Source organism: Engraulis encrasicolus, chromosome 17 (genome assembly GCF_034702125.1).
Source record: "Engraulis encrasicolus isolate BLACKSEA-1 chromosome 17, IST_EnEncr_1.0, whole genome shotgun sequence".
Lineage (NCBI taxonomy): Eukaryota > Metazoa > Chordata > Actinopteri > Clupeiformes > Engraulidae > Engraulis > Engraulis encrasicolus.
The window spans coordinates 39329154-39343542 of NC_085873.1; the positions used below are offsets into that span (position 1 = coordinate 39329154).

At 45.1% G+C, this 14389-nt stretch overlaps 2 protein-coding genes across 2 annotated transcripts in view; one reads left to right on the plus strand and one right to left on the minus strand.

The window, feature by feature from the left end:
- The window catches only part of pth3r (parathyroid hormone 3 receptor), a 49980-nt gene extending 45632 nt beyond the window's left edge, over positions 1 to 4348 (minus strand). The window contains 1 exon segment of the mRNA XM_063220970.1: positions 4298 to 4348. Within this exon segment, the coding sequence (XP_063077040.1) occupies positions 4298 to 4348 (51 nt within the window).
- A 5396-nt stretch (positions 4349 to 9744) lies between these two features.
- LOC134467480 (translational activator of cytochrome c oxidase 1) overlaps positions 9745 to 14389 on the plus strand; it is a 4943-nt gene continuing 298 nt past the window's right edge. Inside the window, exons 1-6 of the mRNA XM_063221354.1 lie at positions 9745 to 9806; positions 10131 to 10423; positions 10860 to 10966; positions 11289 to 11422; positions 12166 to 12328; positions 12782 to 14389. The exon at positions 12782 to 14389 is cut by the window's right edge and continues 298 nt beyond it. Coding sequence (XP_063077424.1) covers positions 9760 to 9806; positions 10131 to 10423; positions 10860 to 10966; positions 11289 to 11422; positions 12166 to 12328; positions 12782 to 12991 — 954 coding nt within the window. The 5' untranslated portion in view covers positions 9745 to 9759 and the 3' untranslated portion in view covers positions 12992 to 14389. The remainder of the gene's footprint in view (positions 9807 to 10130; positions 10424 to 10859; positions 10967 to 11288; positions 11423 to 12165; positions 12329 to 12781) is intronic.

The window sequence follows — 14389 nt, forward strand, 5'->3', positions numbered from 1 at the left end:
GAGTTTGACTGAAGTGTTTGAAGCACAGTACAGCATGCAGTATTTGCCCCCGGTTTTTTTAAATGTCTGGTTACGGCCCTGTCTGTCGCCACTAAATCCAGCCTGTCCATACTATGTAACCGACGCAGATGTGAGTGAGTGGGAGTGACTCACCACTCATCTCGTCCAGTAACCTTAACCTAATATAAGTTTAATAACACACCATAAGTTACTGTATTGCTTCTTCTTGTGTGGATGAGAAGTTAGATACAGTTGTTTACAGTTTTGTGATTGTTAGCGGTGAGATTTGACAGAATGAAAAGGCCCTTTTGCCACTCACGTTTATAAACACAGTGTCGTGAGGGAGCCCTATCTCACGCCTTTCGTAAAGTCTTCACGAAAATAATATATTAATTTTCGTGGTGCATTCACGTTATTGCCCGCCTTTCGTAAAGTCTTCACGAAAATAATAGATTAATTTTCACGCTGCCTATTCACTTGAATTGCCCCACTGCTGCTGTGGTTATCCAAACGTCTGCCAGGGTGGGGAGGGGGTGCTGACAGAACACTGCTGATACACTTGGGACTCACTAATTCGAGGCCCTTTCGGTACTTACGCCTTATGTCCCCTAAACCTAACCCTAACCCTAACCCTAACCTTAACCCTAACCTTAACCCTAACCTTAACCCTAAACCTAACCCTAAATTGCTTGTTTGAAATGTTTGATTACCATGTGGCAACAGTCGGGCAATTCAAGTGAATAGGCAGCGTGAAAATTAATCTATTATTTTCGTGAAGGCTTTACGAAAGGTGGGCAATAACGTGAATGCACTACGAAAATTAATATATTTTTTTCGTGAATACTTCACGAAAGGCGTGAGATACGGTTGGGTGAGGAGGGGCAAGACACTGGCAGCCAACCACGTGAGCAAATTTTTGTTGACCAACAGCGGTTTCCAACAATCAGAGGTTGAGTTGTGCGCGGCCAAAAAGCACGGGCACTGATGATGGTCTAAAGGACCGAAAACGTTTTGCACTTCACTGGGTAGTACTCTCTCTATTTTTCTTATGCATTTAAAGGGACACTGTGCAGGAAATGGTCAAAAAAGGTACTGCAACTATGCTGCTCATTGAAACTGTGTCGCCTATTGCCAAATTTGTCCTTTTCATGATAGTTTACTGAGTAATAAACTAATATTTTCTGGTGTGGCCCAAGTACAGTCATTTTTGCTGCTAAAAATGGCTATTTCCGGAAATTCAAAATGGCGGACCATGGAGAAGATCCCCCTTTTCATGTATGAAAAGTGAAATTTTTCCAGTCATAATGAATACTTGAAAATTCATGGTGGTGGTAAATATTCATGAAAAAGGTAACATTAGTGAATGGGTAGCATGAATTCTGGAAATAAACAGCTACAAATCTCACACAGTGTCCCTTTAATGTCTTTGAGCATGGCCATGCACAGGAGTGAAATGCCCTATTGTGTCCCCTGTCTCCAATCCACCAACCGTCCAACCTATAGAGTAAGAGCATGAGTCACCATCACGTTCTGTTGGGTCACAGTTTATGTCACACTCTTCATTTTCCCGCCACAATGTGCAATGTGCTTTTCACAACAAGCCCCAAAGGAGGTGGCAGAGTAGAGATTTTTTTTTTTCTTTATTTATTGTATTTTATTTCATATTTCAGAGTAGAGATTATAGATTTTTCTTTATTTATTTAATTTTATTTCATTTAAAATTAAGGTCTTTTTTTACGACTTTATTGACGACAGGACAATTTGAGAGGTGGACACGAAGCGAATGGAGAGAGAGACGGGGAGGGGTCGGCAAATGACCCGTGCCGGGAATCGAAGCCAGGTCGGCCGCATGGCAGACGAGTGCCCTACCGGTTGGCCACGGCAGGGGCCCAGAAAAGACAGTTAATAACCTGTACTGTATTTTCCCGCCACAATGTGCAACATGCTTTTGGCAACTCCCAAAAGAGGTGGCAGAATAGAGATTTACAGCCTGTACTAATGAAGTGAAAGTGAATGCCCATTGTCATTGTGACACAGCACTCCGCAGCACACAAGTGTTCACTGCACACTGCAAACAACGAAATTGCATTTATGCCTCACCCGTGCAAGGGGGCAGCCCCCAATGGCGCCCCAAGAGAGCAATGCAGTGGTACATACCATGCTCAGGGTACCTCAGTCATGGAGGAGGATTGGGGAGAGCACTGGTTAATTACTTCCCCTACCAGCAACCTTTGGGCTACAAGTCTCATGGCCTAACCTCTTACCCATGACTGCCCAACTGCTGTACCGGTTATTGAAAAGATTTTACTATAATAGCAGTACAGTACTACAAGACTATGACTCAGAGTCTTATACATTCTAACTTGGTCATTGCCTTTCTAGTTACATCAAGTTTATAAGAGGTAGAGTGCTGTGTCTTAAGATTAAAGAGAATGTTAATTTTCATCTGCATACTTCTGAAACGTCAGAGGGATGTGTGTGTGTGTGTGTGTGTGTGTGTGTGTGTGTGTGTGTGTGTGTGTGTGTGTGTGTGTGTGTGTGTGTGTGTGTGTGTGTGTGTGTGTGTGTGTGTGTGTGTGTGTGTGTGCGTGTCTGCGTGTGTGTGTGTGCGTGTCTGCGAGTGTGTGCGTGCGTGCATGTGTGCGTGCGTGCGTGTGTGTGTGTGTGTATTTGGGGGGCAGGGGGAAGTCTGAAATATCTGTGTTGCTGCTTGTGGAGTGTCTGAGCGAGGGAGACAAGGGGTCTTTCTCAAAACCTAGGACAGTGTCCTTCTAAGTGTATCAGCCTAATTAGTCACGGCCAGTGATTGAATACTCTTTGGTGAACTCTATAGAATTTCCAATCACTGGGTGTGACTAATAAAGAGTATCCAATCACTGGGTGTGACTAATTAGGCTGATACACTTGGAAGGACACTGTCCTAGGTTTTGAGAAGGGCCCAGGGACTCCAACAACAGGCCAACTAGTGCAAAGACAGACAGAGCCCTCACCTCACCTCACCTCTGCCCCCAGACAAGACCCGCATCTACACTGCCCTACAAAGACAAAGTGCACTACACATTTGCCAAAATTGAATTTAGACTCGAAATGGTCTTCCTTATCCTCAGACAAATCATTATGGTCCAAATGGTCCATGCACGTGAAACAGCAGGCACATTTAAACTACAGGAATGACAGGAACTGACAGTCAGAGAGAAAAGTGGAGTTGGGATGTTTGAGGTTTGTTTGTTGCCATGTACCAACCCTAACCCTAACCCTAACCCTAGATGTAAGTACAAAAGTGGTGGTGTTACATTGGTGAAAGCGAAAGTGAAAGTGAAAAAGTGAAAGCCCATTGGGAAACTCCAACTGTCATTGTGACACAGCACTCCACAGCACACAAGTGAACACTGCACACTGCACACTGCACACAACGAAATTGCATGTATGCCTCACCCGTGCAAGGGGGCAGCCCTCAGTGGCGCCCCATGGGGAGCAGTGCGGTGGGACGGTACCATGCTCAGGGTACCTCAGTCATGGAGGATGATGGGGGAGAGCACTGGTTGATTACTCCCCCCACCAACCTAGCGGGTCGGGAGTCGAACCAGCAACCTCTGGGATGCAAGTCTGACGCCTTAACCGCTCACCCATAACTGCCCTATGCCCTGGTATTAATTAATATTGTTAAACTGGTTATTACACTGTACCTAATGTGGTAGATCCACTGTAATAGTGAACCAGTGTTACCTGGGAAGGTTGCTCAGCAGCCATAGGTGTCAGTCATTCATGCTCTCCACACCAGTGGATGGGTAAGACATGTGGATGGATGCTTGCTAAGGTAATGGGGAAGGCAGCCATAGGTGCTTGATTAAATGAGAGTCGGAGCAGGCACCTACACCCAAACAGAGACGGGACACCCCTGTCTGTCTGCAAGTGTCAGAAAAGGTGTGGGTGTTGGTGTTGTGTGGATGTGTGGAGGAGGAGGGTCTGTTTGCAGCTTGTTGCTCGTGGAGTCATGGGGAGTGTTGCTGGGCACCCTAGCCCTTTGAAGAGTAAAGACTTTTCCCCAGTTCTTCTAGAATTTTACTGGAACACTCTACAGCTCCCATAGAAGTCTGTGTTAAAAATCTCGCAAAGTCCTTATGACATCATAATGAGAACTCAAAATGTTGGCAAAATTCTAATCACATATTTGTGATGATGGTACTCCTCAAAGGGCTCGAGTTGACGGAGGTGTTGGTTGGTCAGTGGCTCCCAGTAGGTGCCAGCCAGTCTGGCCTCTGATGTGGTGTCTTCACAGACATGGCCGAAATCACACCGGAGAGACCACCCCCGAAACCACATCAGAGTCTCCACCGCCATCCGCCATCACTCACTCGCGCTGTCATGACGCCGACGTGACACAAACTCTTATACCTATACGCCACCCCTCCTCTTCAGGTTTATAGCATGGATGTGTCAATCTCAGTAGTAATGCGTAAATCTTTTGATCTTCTTCAGAGATCTCTTTCAGAAGCCTGCCTACCTGTATGTTCCCACATCCCATTGGTCCATTGGTCCCACATCACTAAAACTTTTAACATGAATTTATATTGACAGAATAAGTGAAATGGCCTGCAAAGCACACTATGAAAAATGTGAAGGTCCCTGAAAGAAACTTGAGGAACCTTGGAGAACATTTAGAAGGGTTCCTCAAAGAACCTTGGATAATGGGGGGACCTTATAGAACCTTTAGGAGGTCTTCCAATTGAAGGGTTCTTCAAAGAACTGTTGAGTTCCTGGGTACTCAGAGGAACCTTAAAAAAACATTGGGGATCTTCTGGTTCCTCTGAGAACTTTTAGGTTCATCTCAGAACTTTCAGGGTGGCAAACTGTATATTTGGGGGTGGATTTTAATGTTTATAGTGTTTTATACTATAGCAGAAATCCCTGCACAAACTTCATAAGCACTAAAGACCAACATAGAACTATACATCATTCACGTTGTCCTGACGTTGACATGACACCGCTCAAGGTACTCTAAAATTGCTGTCTACAAATGAGCACCCATGCCCATAAACAACACACACACATGTGCACACTCATGCTCTATTTATCCACACACACGTGCACAGTCACATACATTTTTCAGACTACATACAGTATTAGTCAGTGTCTATGTACACTGCTACTGAATGTAGAAATAATGAAATCCTGTTAATTCATTGGTACTGGGTTGCAGTTGATGTAAACTACCTATTTCCTGAATGTTGGATGTTTAATTGTAAATAACCACACTGCAACCTTACAAACAGATCTTCTTTCCATAAAGCTGCCAACTTACACACTAAAACAAAAACAAAAACATCAACAACAACAACAAGAAACAACAACAACAACAACAACAGCAACAACAACAAAATAACAAACAGAGAGACCAACTTGTTTCAACTCACCAATGCTTGCGCTGGCACCAGGACGAACCACACGAGGAAGGCACTCACTCCAGCCCAACCTGACATGCTTGCATCTCCCATGTGCATCTCTTCCTCTGTGTAGCGGAGCAGTCACGCATGTGCTCTCGCTCTGTCTGTCTGTCTGTCTATCTGTCTGTCTGTCTGTCTGTCTGTCTGTCTGTCTGTCTGTCTGTCTGTCTGTCTGTCTGTCTGTGTCTGGTCTTGACCCCCCCACTGTCCTCTGTGGGCTGCCGTGGTCCCTTTAGGATGACAGGAGGGGTCCTGGTTTGAGCGCTCGAAAAGGAAGCGCTGCTGAATCCCGGTGCATGTTTTTTTTCTCTCTCTCTCTCTCAGATCCAGCTCTCGGTCTGCCCTTCTGTGAGTTTGTGAGAAGAGTCTTTCGCTCCTCTCTCACACCTGAGACGTCCAGCTCTCGATCAAGCTCTTTGCTCCAAACACCAACCCCCTTCTCTCTCTCTCTTTCTCCTCTCTCTCTCTCTCTTCTCCGATACCCAGGGATGTGCTGAATGGGATGCGTGAAGGTGTCTGTGAATGGCCTCTTCTATTAATCTGTTTGCTTTTCTCTTGTCTTCTTTCAGGTCAGGTTTTTCTGGCCAGCTCCCGCTGTCCTGTTTTTGGTGTTTTTCCTCTATTTGTCTTTCTTTAAAAAAAAAAAAAAACTTCTACAGCTTGTTTGTGAACACCTGAAGTGTTATTCTGCCCGCTTGAGAAAGACTTGAAGAGTTATTCTTCAAGAGCTTGTTCGTGAAGAAAGGAAGACTTGAAGTGTAATTCCGCACGCATCAATATTATATGTGCGAGAGAAATAGTTCTTGAGTAATAAAATTCCCAATCTTCTCCCAATCTTCCAAGTCTTTCCTAATCTCCTCCTGGTGACAATAATAAGAAACGAGTGGCTCCCACTGTTCTTCTACAGCTTGTTTATGAAGAAAGACTTGAAGGGTTATTCTGCCTGGCCCCCGCGCATCAATATTAGATCTGTGAGTGAGTGAAATAGTTCTTGGGTGATAAAATTCCCTGCAGTCTTCCCAATCCAATGTTCTCCAGGTGACAATAAGGAATGTGTGGCTGCATGCATGCGGACGTCCAGATCCAGTCTTGTCAGCAGTCGCTATCCGCTACGTCCATAGTCCAGTCCATAGTCCTTAGGAGAGTCTCCACTAACAGACTGACCAACTGACTGCAGTCTCTGTGTGTGAGTGTCTGTGTGTGTGTAAGGAGGTGAACGTGAGTGTGTGTGCGTGTGTGTGTGTGTATCAGAGCGTCTGGTCATAGTAGTGTGGCGTCTTTCTCTGTCCAGTCTCCTCCTTCTGCTCCTCAGACATGTACACACACACGCACACACACACACAGGCTTTTCTTTTCTTTCTCGCGCTCTCCTTCACAACCCCACCCCCTCCTCCTCCTCACACTCTCTCTCTCTTTCACAAACACATGCACCTCATCTCTCTTGCCCTCTATCTCTATCCCGCTATCTCTCTCTTCTCTCTCTCTCTCTCTCTCCCTCTTCTGCCTCTGTTTCTCCCTTCCTTTTCTCTCTCATTCTTCCTCTGTCTCTCATGCTTGCTCTCTTTCACATGCCTATCTCCCTCTCTCTCCCTCCTCCCCCATTATCTCTCTCTCTCTCTCTCTCTCTCTCTCTCTCTTCCTCTCTCCTACTCACTCCACCCTCACCCTCCTCCCTCCCTCTCCCTCTCCATCTCTCTCTCTCCCTCTCCTACTCACTCCACCCTCCTCTCTCTCTCTCTCTCTCTCTCCTGCCACCCCCCCCCCCCCCCTCTCTCTCTCTCTCTCTTCTGCCTGTTTCTCCCTTCCTTTTCTCTCTCCTTCTTCCTCTGTCTCTCATGCTTGCTCTCTTTCACATGCCTATCTCCCTCTCTCTCTCCTGCTCACTCCCTCCTCCCCCATTATCTCTCTCTCTCTCTCTCTCTCTCTCTCTCTCTCTCTCTCTCTCTCTCTCTCTCTCTTCCTCTCTCCTACTCACTCCACCCTCACCCTCACCCTCCTCCCTCCCTCTCCCTCTCCATCTCTCTCTCTCTCTCTCTCTCTCTCTCTCTCTCTCTCTCTCTCTCTCTCTCTTCCTCTCTCCTACTCACTCCACAACTCACTCCAACCTCCCCTCTCTCTCTCTCTCTCTCCTGCTCACCCCCCCCCCCTTCTCTCTCTCTCTCTCTCTCTCTCTCTCTCTCTCTCTCTCTCTCTCTCTCTCTCTCTCTCTCTCTCTCTCTCTCTCTCTCTCTCTCTCTCTCTCTCTCCTGCTCACCCCCCCCCCCCCTCATCTGAATGATGTATGCCCTCTTCTTCTGCCCTCCTCCTCCACTGTTTGAGGCGGCTGCAGTGTTTGCGGTGCGAGTTGACAGAGCTGGCTCTTCTTTACCTTTGCTCTAGTCTAGTCCGCGCTGCAGTCAGGCCCGCCGGCAGGAGGGGGACAAAGGGGTATGTTGTCCCGGTCTCAGGGAGATAAGGGGGCCCCAGAATTGGATCCCTATTACATTGTATGTAGTGGCTAGGGGGGGCCTTTCAGATGACTTTGTCCCGGGCCCAGCAAAAGCTGTCAGCGGCCCTGTGCACAGTGACTGGTCATCAGTGAGTCAGTGGTCACTGCTGGAGCGCCGAGCGAGCCAGAAAGAAGCCAGTCAGGACCCTATGACTGTCACACTCACACCAATACTTTGACTGCCTTAACGTCTAATTGTCTATGTCCACACCTAAAGGCTATGTCTATGTCTGCATGGGAAAGTAAGAAAGGTCATTTCAAATTCTTTGTAAGTGTATGTAAAGAAATTGACAATAAAGCCGACTTGACTTGACTTCTAACAATGAACAATACAAATGGATGGGGAAATTGATTTACATGGTAATTTTTTAAAGCTCTGATGACACATTGTTTAACATCTTTGGCAATATTTTATAACATAAAAAGTAATAACCAGTAAGAAGCCAGTCAGGACCCTGACTGTCACACACCGATACTTTGACTGCCTTAAAATCACACTGATTCATCCTGTTACAACTCCTGAGAATGAGCAACACAAATGGATAGGGAAAATCATTTACAATGGCAATATTTAAAGATCTGATGACACATTGTTTTACATCTTTGGTAATATTTTATAACATAAAAAGCCATCACTCTGATGAAGGCCTAAGTGCCGAAACGTCAGCACCAAGAAATAAATTAAAAAGTGGTGAACCATGAAGAAGCAGTGTCACGCTCTTCCTTGTGAAAACTGATAACATAAAAAGTAACAACCGATGAGTGCTGTGTGGAAGTTTTTACCCCCTTACTTATTTCTTAGCTTTTTATTGCATCTTTGTCACTCTGAATCATTTCAGATCAAGAAAACTATGAAACTATGACCTCATGTGAAAAGATAATTGCCCCCTAAAGCTTTTAACTTGTTGTACTTGACAGACAGACAGACACAGCCAGAATTGGGCAGCTGTGAAATATAACTCAGTTGTCCAAAATATGATTAATCACAGATACCTCCTCAAGGGGGACATTTACTGTTTCACACAGGCTTGTACAAGTTGTATGGCATTTTTCTCTTCACATATAAAAAAAACTGCATTTTAAGTTTGCTTGGGATTTTGTTTAATATTTACATTTGTTTGGTGATCTGAAAATGTTAAGTGTGGCAAAAAGTTTTTTAAAAAATCAGTAAGGGGGCAAATACTTTCGCACAGCACTGTATATGATTTCCTGTAGACGCCTATCTTATAAGTGATGATACAAATCGCTGCTATTTGGGCAAATTTCAGAGCTTCAAGTCTATTCATGGGTTGCTGATATTTTACTAGACGGCAGAGTGGTTCAAGAGCTACCATTATACATTCAATTATTTTTTGCTTTACTCGATAATGCATGTGCATTCATTTACAATTGTTAATTAACTTACTTTGTAATAGTACCTTCCTTAGGCCTATGCGACAAAAAACATCAATGACCCACATGTCAATGTTTGTTTAAAATTAAATAGTGGATGTAGGCCTATATTACCAAAATCTTACTAGCCTTTGTTTAAAGTTGTGACTTTATTTATACTTTTATGATTATATATATATATATATATATATATACATATATATATATATATATATTATTATTATTATTATTATTAATTTACATTTTAGCATCTACCGCGTTTTGTTTGTAAAATAAATGATAAAAAAATAGGCTAAATGTAGGCCTAAGTAAATGTATTACGGTATCTAAAGTCTATCTCCTCTGAAGTATGGCGCCATCTTGTGGCTGACATTTTATAGTGTGCATGCCCTTTTATTTTGACACATCGATGCGGTGCAGTGCAGGATATCCCGTATGTGTGTGTCACCCTGTCAACAGCAGCCTTGTGGGAGAGCAAAGCTGTGAGTTTTCTTGTGACATTAGCACTTATTGGACGCATGAACAAACTATTTTCAAAAGAGGTATGGTCTTGGGAATGTGAACTGTTGCACGTGAAGGCGCCGTTTGGCCACGCTTTCAAAAGCACACTACAAAAGCTAGCAAATTAGCTTAAATGTCAGTGACAGGTCGGTCATGTGTATTGACATTTGAAGACTTCTGGCTCTCGAACACAGAATGACCCCGGGACACAGTCAAGGTAGACAGAAACAACATACTAGAGTTGATCACTGAACTTACTTTATTTCTGAAAATCGCTTTGTGTGGTCGCTCACTTTGTGTTGTAGATCAAGGGCAATGTTGGGTAACGCCGGTGCTGTGTTGCTGAGGTCCTTGCCTCAATCCTGCCGGGTAGCGCAGAGCCACGCATCAATGGTTCCGAGAATCAGCTGTGTAACTGCAGTCTTCGCGAAAGTTTCCCGTGGGGAATTACGGCCTGTCCGTAGCATCCATCACTCTCCGCCACTTTGCGCCGGTCACAACAAGTGGTCAAAAGTCAAAGATGTGAAAATCCCTCGAGATCATGAACGTGCACGAATGATGGCCAAACTGTCAATGATGATTCGGGTTGCAGTAAGAGGTAGGCTTGTGTGTGTGTGTGTGTGTGTGTGTGTGTGTGTGTGTGTGTGTGTGTGTGTGTGTGTGGGTGTGTGTGTGTGTGTGTGTGTGTGTGTGTGTGTGTGTGTGTGTGTGTGTGTGTGTGTGTGTGTGTGTGTGTGTGTGTGTGGTTTCTGAGAACTGGATGACCAAGGTTTATATTGACATCTGTCAATAGATGTCCCTGTGTGTGTGTCTGTGTGTTTGTGTCTGTGATTGTTGGCGTGAACATGTAAATGTAAATACCCTGGACTTTGTGTGTGTGTGTGTGTGTGTGTGTGTGTGTGTGTGTGTGTGTGTGTGTGTGTGTGTGTGTGTGTGTGTGTGTGTGTGTGCTCGTGTGCGTGCATGTTTGCGTGGCCGCCATCATCACCCAAATATCTCCATCATGTGGAACTCTTGTTTGTGTCTTCCTTCAGAGGGCGGTGCCAATCCGGAGTATAACGCCTCCCTGGCTCAGGTGATAGAGCAGTGCCGCAGCAAAAACGTCCCTAAAGCCACCATAGAGCACGCCATCAAGGGAGCCGTGAGTAACGCCTGCTAATGTGTCCCACCATACTGCATTACCGTTTCGCCTGGTTATCACAAGTCACATTGTGCAATGCAGCATGGGATTTCCCAGGCTAGCTTTAGCTTTGATTGCGGAAGCGGCACACATTTGGTGTTGCATTGTTTCAATAAACTTCTGCAATGTTGTCTGGAATTTACTTCCATTTATTGTTGCATTAGGTTTTCACCAAGATCTCTCTCTCTCTCTCTGTCTGTCTGTCTGTCTGTCTGTCTGTCTGTCTCTCTCTCTCTCTCTCTCTCTCTCTCTCTCTCTCTCTCTCTCTCTCTCTCTCTCTCAGGACCGCTCCAAGTCCAGTACGCAGCACCTGTATGAGGTGAGGGGTCCGAGCGGCTTCATGGCGCTGGTGGAGGTGCTGACCGACAACAGCAAACGCTCCAATCAGGAGATACGATACCTGCTCAACAAACACGGGTCAGAACACAATGCCTTAACTTTCCACATTCTACTCTTTTAGTCTGATAACGCTGTACTTGAGAGTAGCGTTGTGAGCGTGACGTGACACTGTCATAACTGATGTCATGACAAGTGTTATGACTCTGTTATGACAATGTCATGGCATGTTCATGACGGTACTCTCAAGGTAAGTGTTACCTTCACTCTCATTTTCCTTCTTACCTCTATCAATACTTTCTTCAGATCATTTTGTTAAGTCCTGAGCCATTTGTAATGTTTCTTTATTAGATTTCATGATAAGTGTATTGTATATTGCAATAATATTTTTTGGTAACACTTTCTATGAAGCCCATATCTATAGCGCATTATGAGCACATTTATAACAAATTATAATGCGCATCATAATCATAGTGCATTATGACTACACTCATAACGCTTCATGATGGAGTATATCAACAGTCATGAATAACTATAAATCTATCTTATAATACATTATACATCTTAGGGTGTTTTGAATGCTCGTGAATGGTTATGAACTACAGGTAGTGAAGGGACTTATAATAAATTATAACTGTCATAATGCACTGTGATTAATTATGATGCCCTGTATAAGTTGTTACAAATGCGCTCATAATGCGCTATAGATATAGGCTTCATAGAAAGTGTTACCATATTTTTTTTATTTTTTATATTGCAAGAAGTGTTTGGGCTGAATTGTTCTCAAATCTGTCCTGTGCCTGCAATTCCTTGGTTCCCCACAGGGCGGCGATCTGTGACGGGGCGCGCCACAGCTTCTCCAAGAAGGGAGTTGTCATGGCGACGCGTGGCGAGCTGTCCTCCGACCAGGCCCTGGATCTGGCCATCGAGGCTGGAGCCGAGGACGTCAAGGAGACTGAGGATGAGGAGGAGAGAGCCATGCTGCAGGTACACACACACACACACACACACACACACACACACACACACACACACACAGCCGAGGACGTGAAGGACACTGAGGATGAGGAGGAGAGAGCCATGTTGCAGGTACACACACACACACACACACACACACACACACAGCTGAGGACATCAAGGAGGTGAAAGATGAGGAGGAGAGGGCAATGCTGTAGGCAGGGTATATATAAAATATCTCATCTCAGCCTAATATCTATGTTTCTTGTCCCTTCTCCCCCTCCGTAGTTCATCTGCAGGACTGAGTGAGATGCGACTTGCAGCACGCACTAGATATGTAACCTAATGTGTAATGAGGTTTCTTGTCCCTTCTCCCCCTCCGTAGTTCATCTGCGGCATGGGAGATATGCGAGGCATGCGGCAGGCACTAGATATGTAATTCAATGTCTAATGACGTCTTTTGTCCCTTCTCCCCCTCTGTAGTTCATCTGCGGCATGGGCGAGATGCGCGGCGTGCGTCAGGCGCTGGACAAGCTGGGCGTGAGCACGGTGTCGTCGGGCCTGGAGTACGTGGCCACCATGGGAGCGCCGCTGAGCCAGGAGCAGCTGAGGGACGCACACACGCTACTGGAGGCCGTCAAAGACTACCCTGACGTGGTGCGGGTCTGGGACAACATCGAGGCCCAGGACTAGAGATGGAGATGGGGGCAATGAGTGGATGGACTAAAGAGGCTTGAATGGATGGGGTGGATTGATGAATGAATGAATGAATGAATGAATGAATGAATGAATCCATGGATTGATGGATTGATAGAGGAGAAGAGTAACTTGGAGGATGGATGGATGGATGAATGAATGAATCCATGGATTGATGGATGGATGGATGAATGGATAGTTGAACTATGGTGATGTGGGGCAAGTCTGGGACAATTTTGAAACCAAGGACTAAGTGCCTGTCTGCATCGTTCTCTGTCTCTCATACAGTTTTCAGGCCGTCCAAAACGTTGCCTGTGCATACACCCAGTTGCGTTCGGCACTTAAGTCCTTACCTGCGAACTATCCGCATTCATACCGGGCTCTAAACTTTTCCCCACGTCACTGTGTATAACCCAAATGAACCAGCTGATGTCCACATTGTCGTCACGGTTCGAGGAGAAAAAAACAAGTACTTTCCGGTTTGCGAATGCTAAGATCTGCGGCATGAACACGCCCGTCGGTTTGTGACTAGTTCGTGATTAGGTGCGGGAACGGGCACCGGCACCGGCACAGTTCTCAGTCGGCCTGAACGCGCCATCTGAGAAGTTAAGACAGAAGCATGGGTGGAAGGAAGATGAGAGAAGGAAAGAAGGACTCCTAAATTGATTGCTATGAACGAATAAAGGATGGAAGGAAGGAATGAAGGAGGGAATGGATGTATGGAATTGATTGATGAATGGACAAACTGCTGTGCCCACTTGTGACAAAAAGCAACACACATGGACTCAGTTAAGACGTTAGAACTTTAAGATTCTGGAAGAAGACCAATTCCAGAATTTGGACAGAGAACATGTTTGGAATGTAAAATCTTGATCGGCTCTGTTGAGCTGAGATTTAAGTTGACGATCTGTTAGAGCTGAATCATCTACACCAGGGGTGTCAAACTGGTCAAAAACTAAATCTGGGCCTAAAATGGCTTAAAATTGCCTAAAATTGCACAAGCACGCACTTGATATTTGGAGGAAAATTTCACAAGCTCTCATTCCCATCATAAGTTAGTTAGTTGAAATGTTCCTGTGCAAGTACATATAGTGTACTGTTGAACAATTTTCGTGCTCAAGCCATGTTATTATATATTAATGGAGTATGTGGGTCAACTAATAGACATCTGCAAAGATCTTGCGGGCCAAATAAAATGACCCACAGGCCAGATTTAGCCCCCGGGCCTGAGCTTGACATCCCTGGTCTACACCTTGACGCTAGGACTGTAAATGTCACATGGGTCAAAGACGTCCAAAAAGGAACTGTCATTCAGTGTAACGGATACCTTCTGCTGACTGTAACTGTAAGAAACATGACTCTTTTTATTTTATTTTTTTCCAGTGAATTCATGGA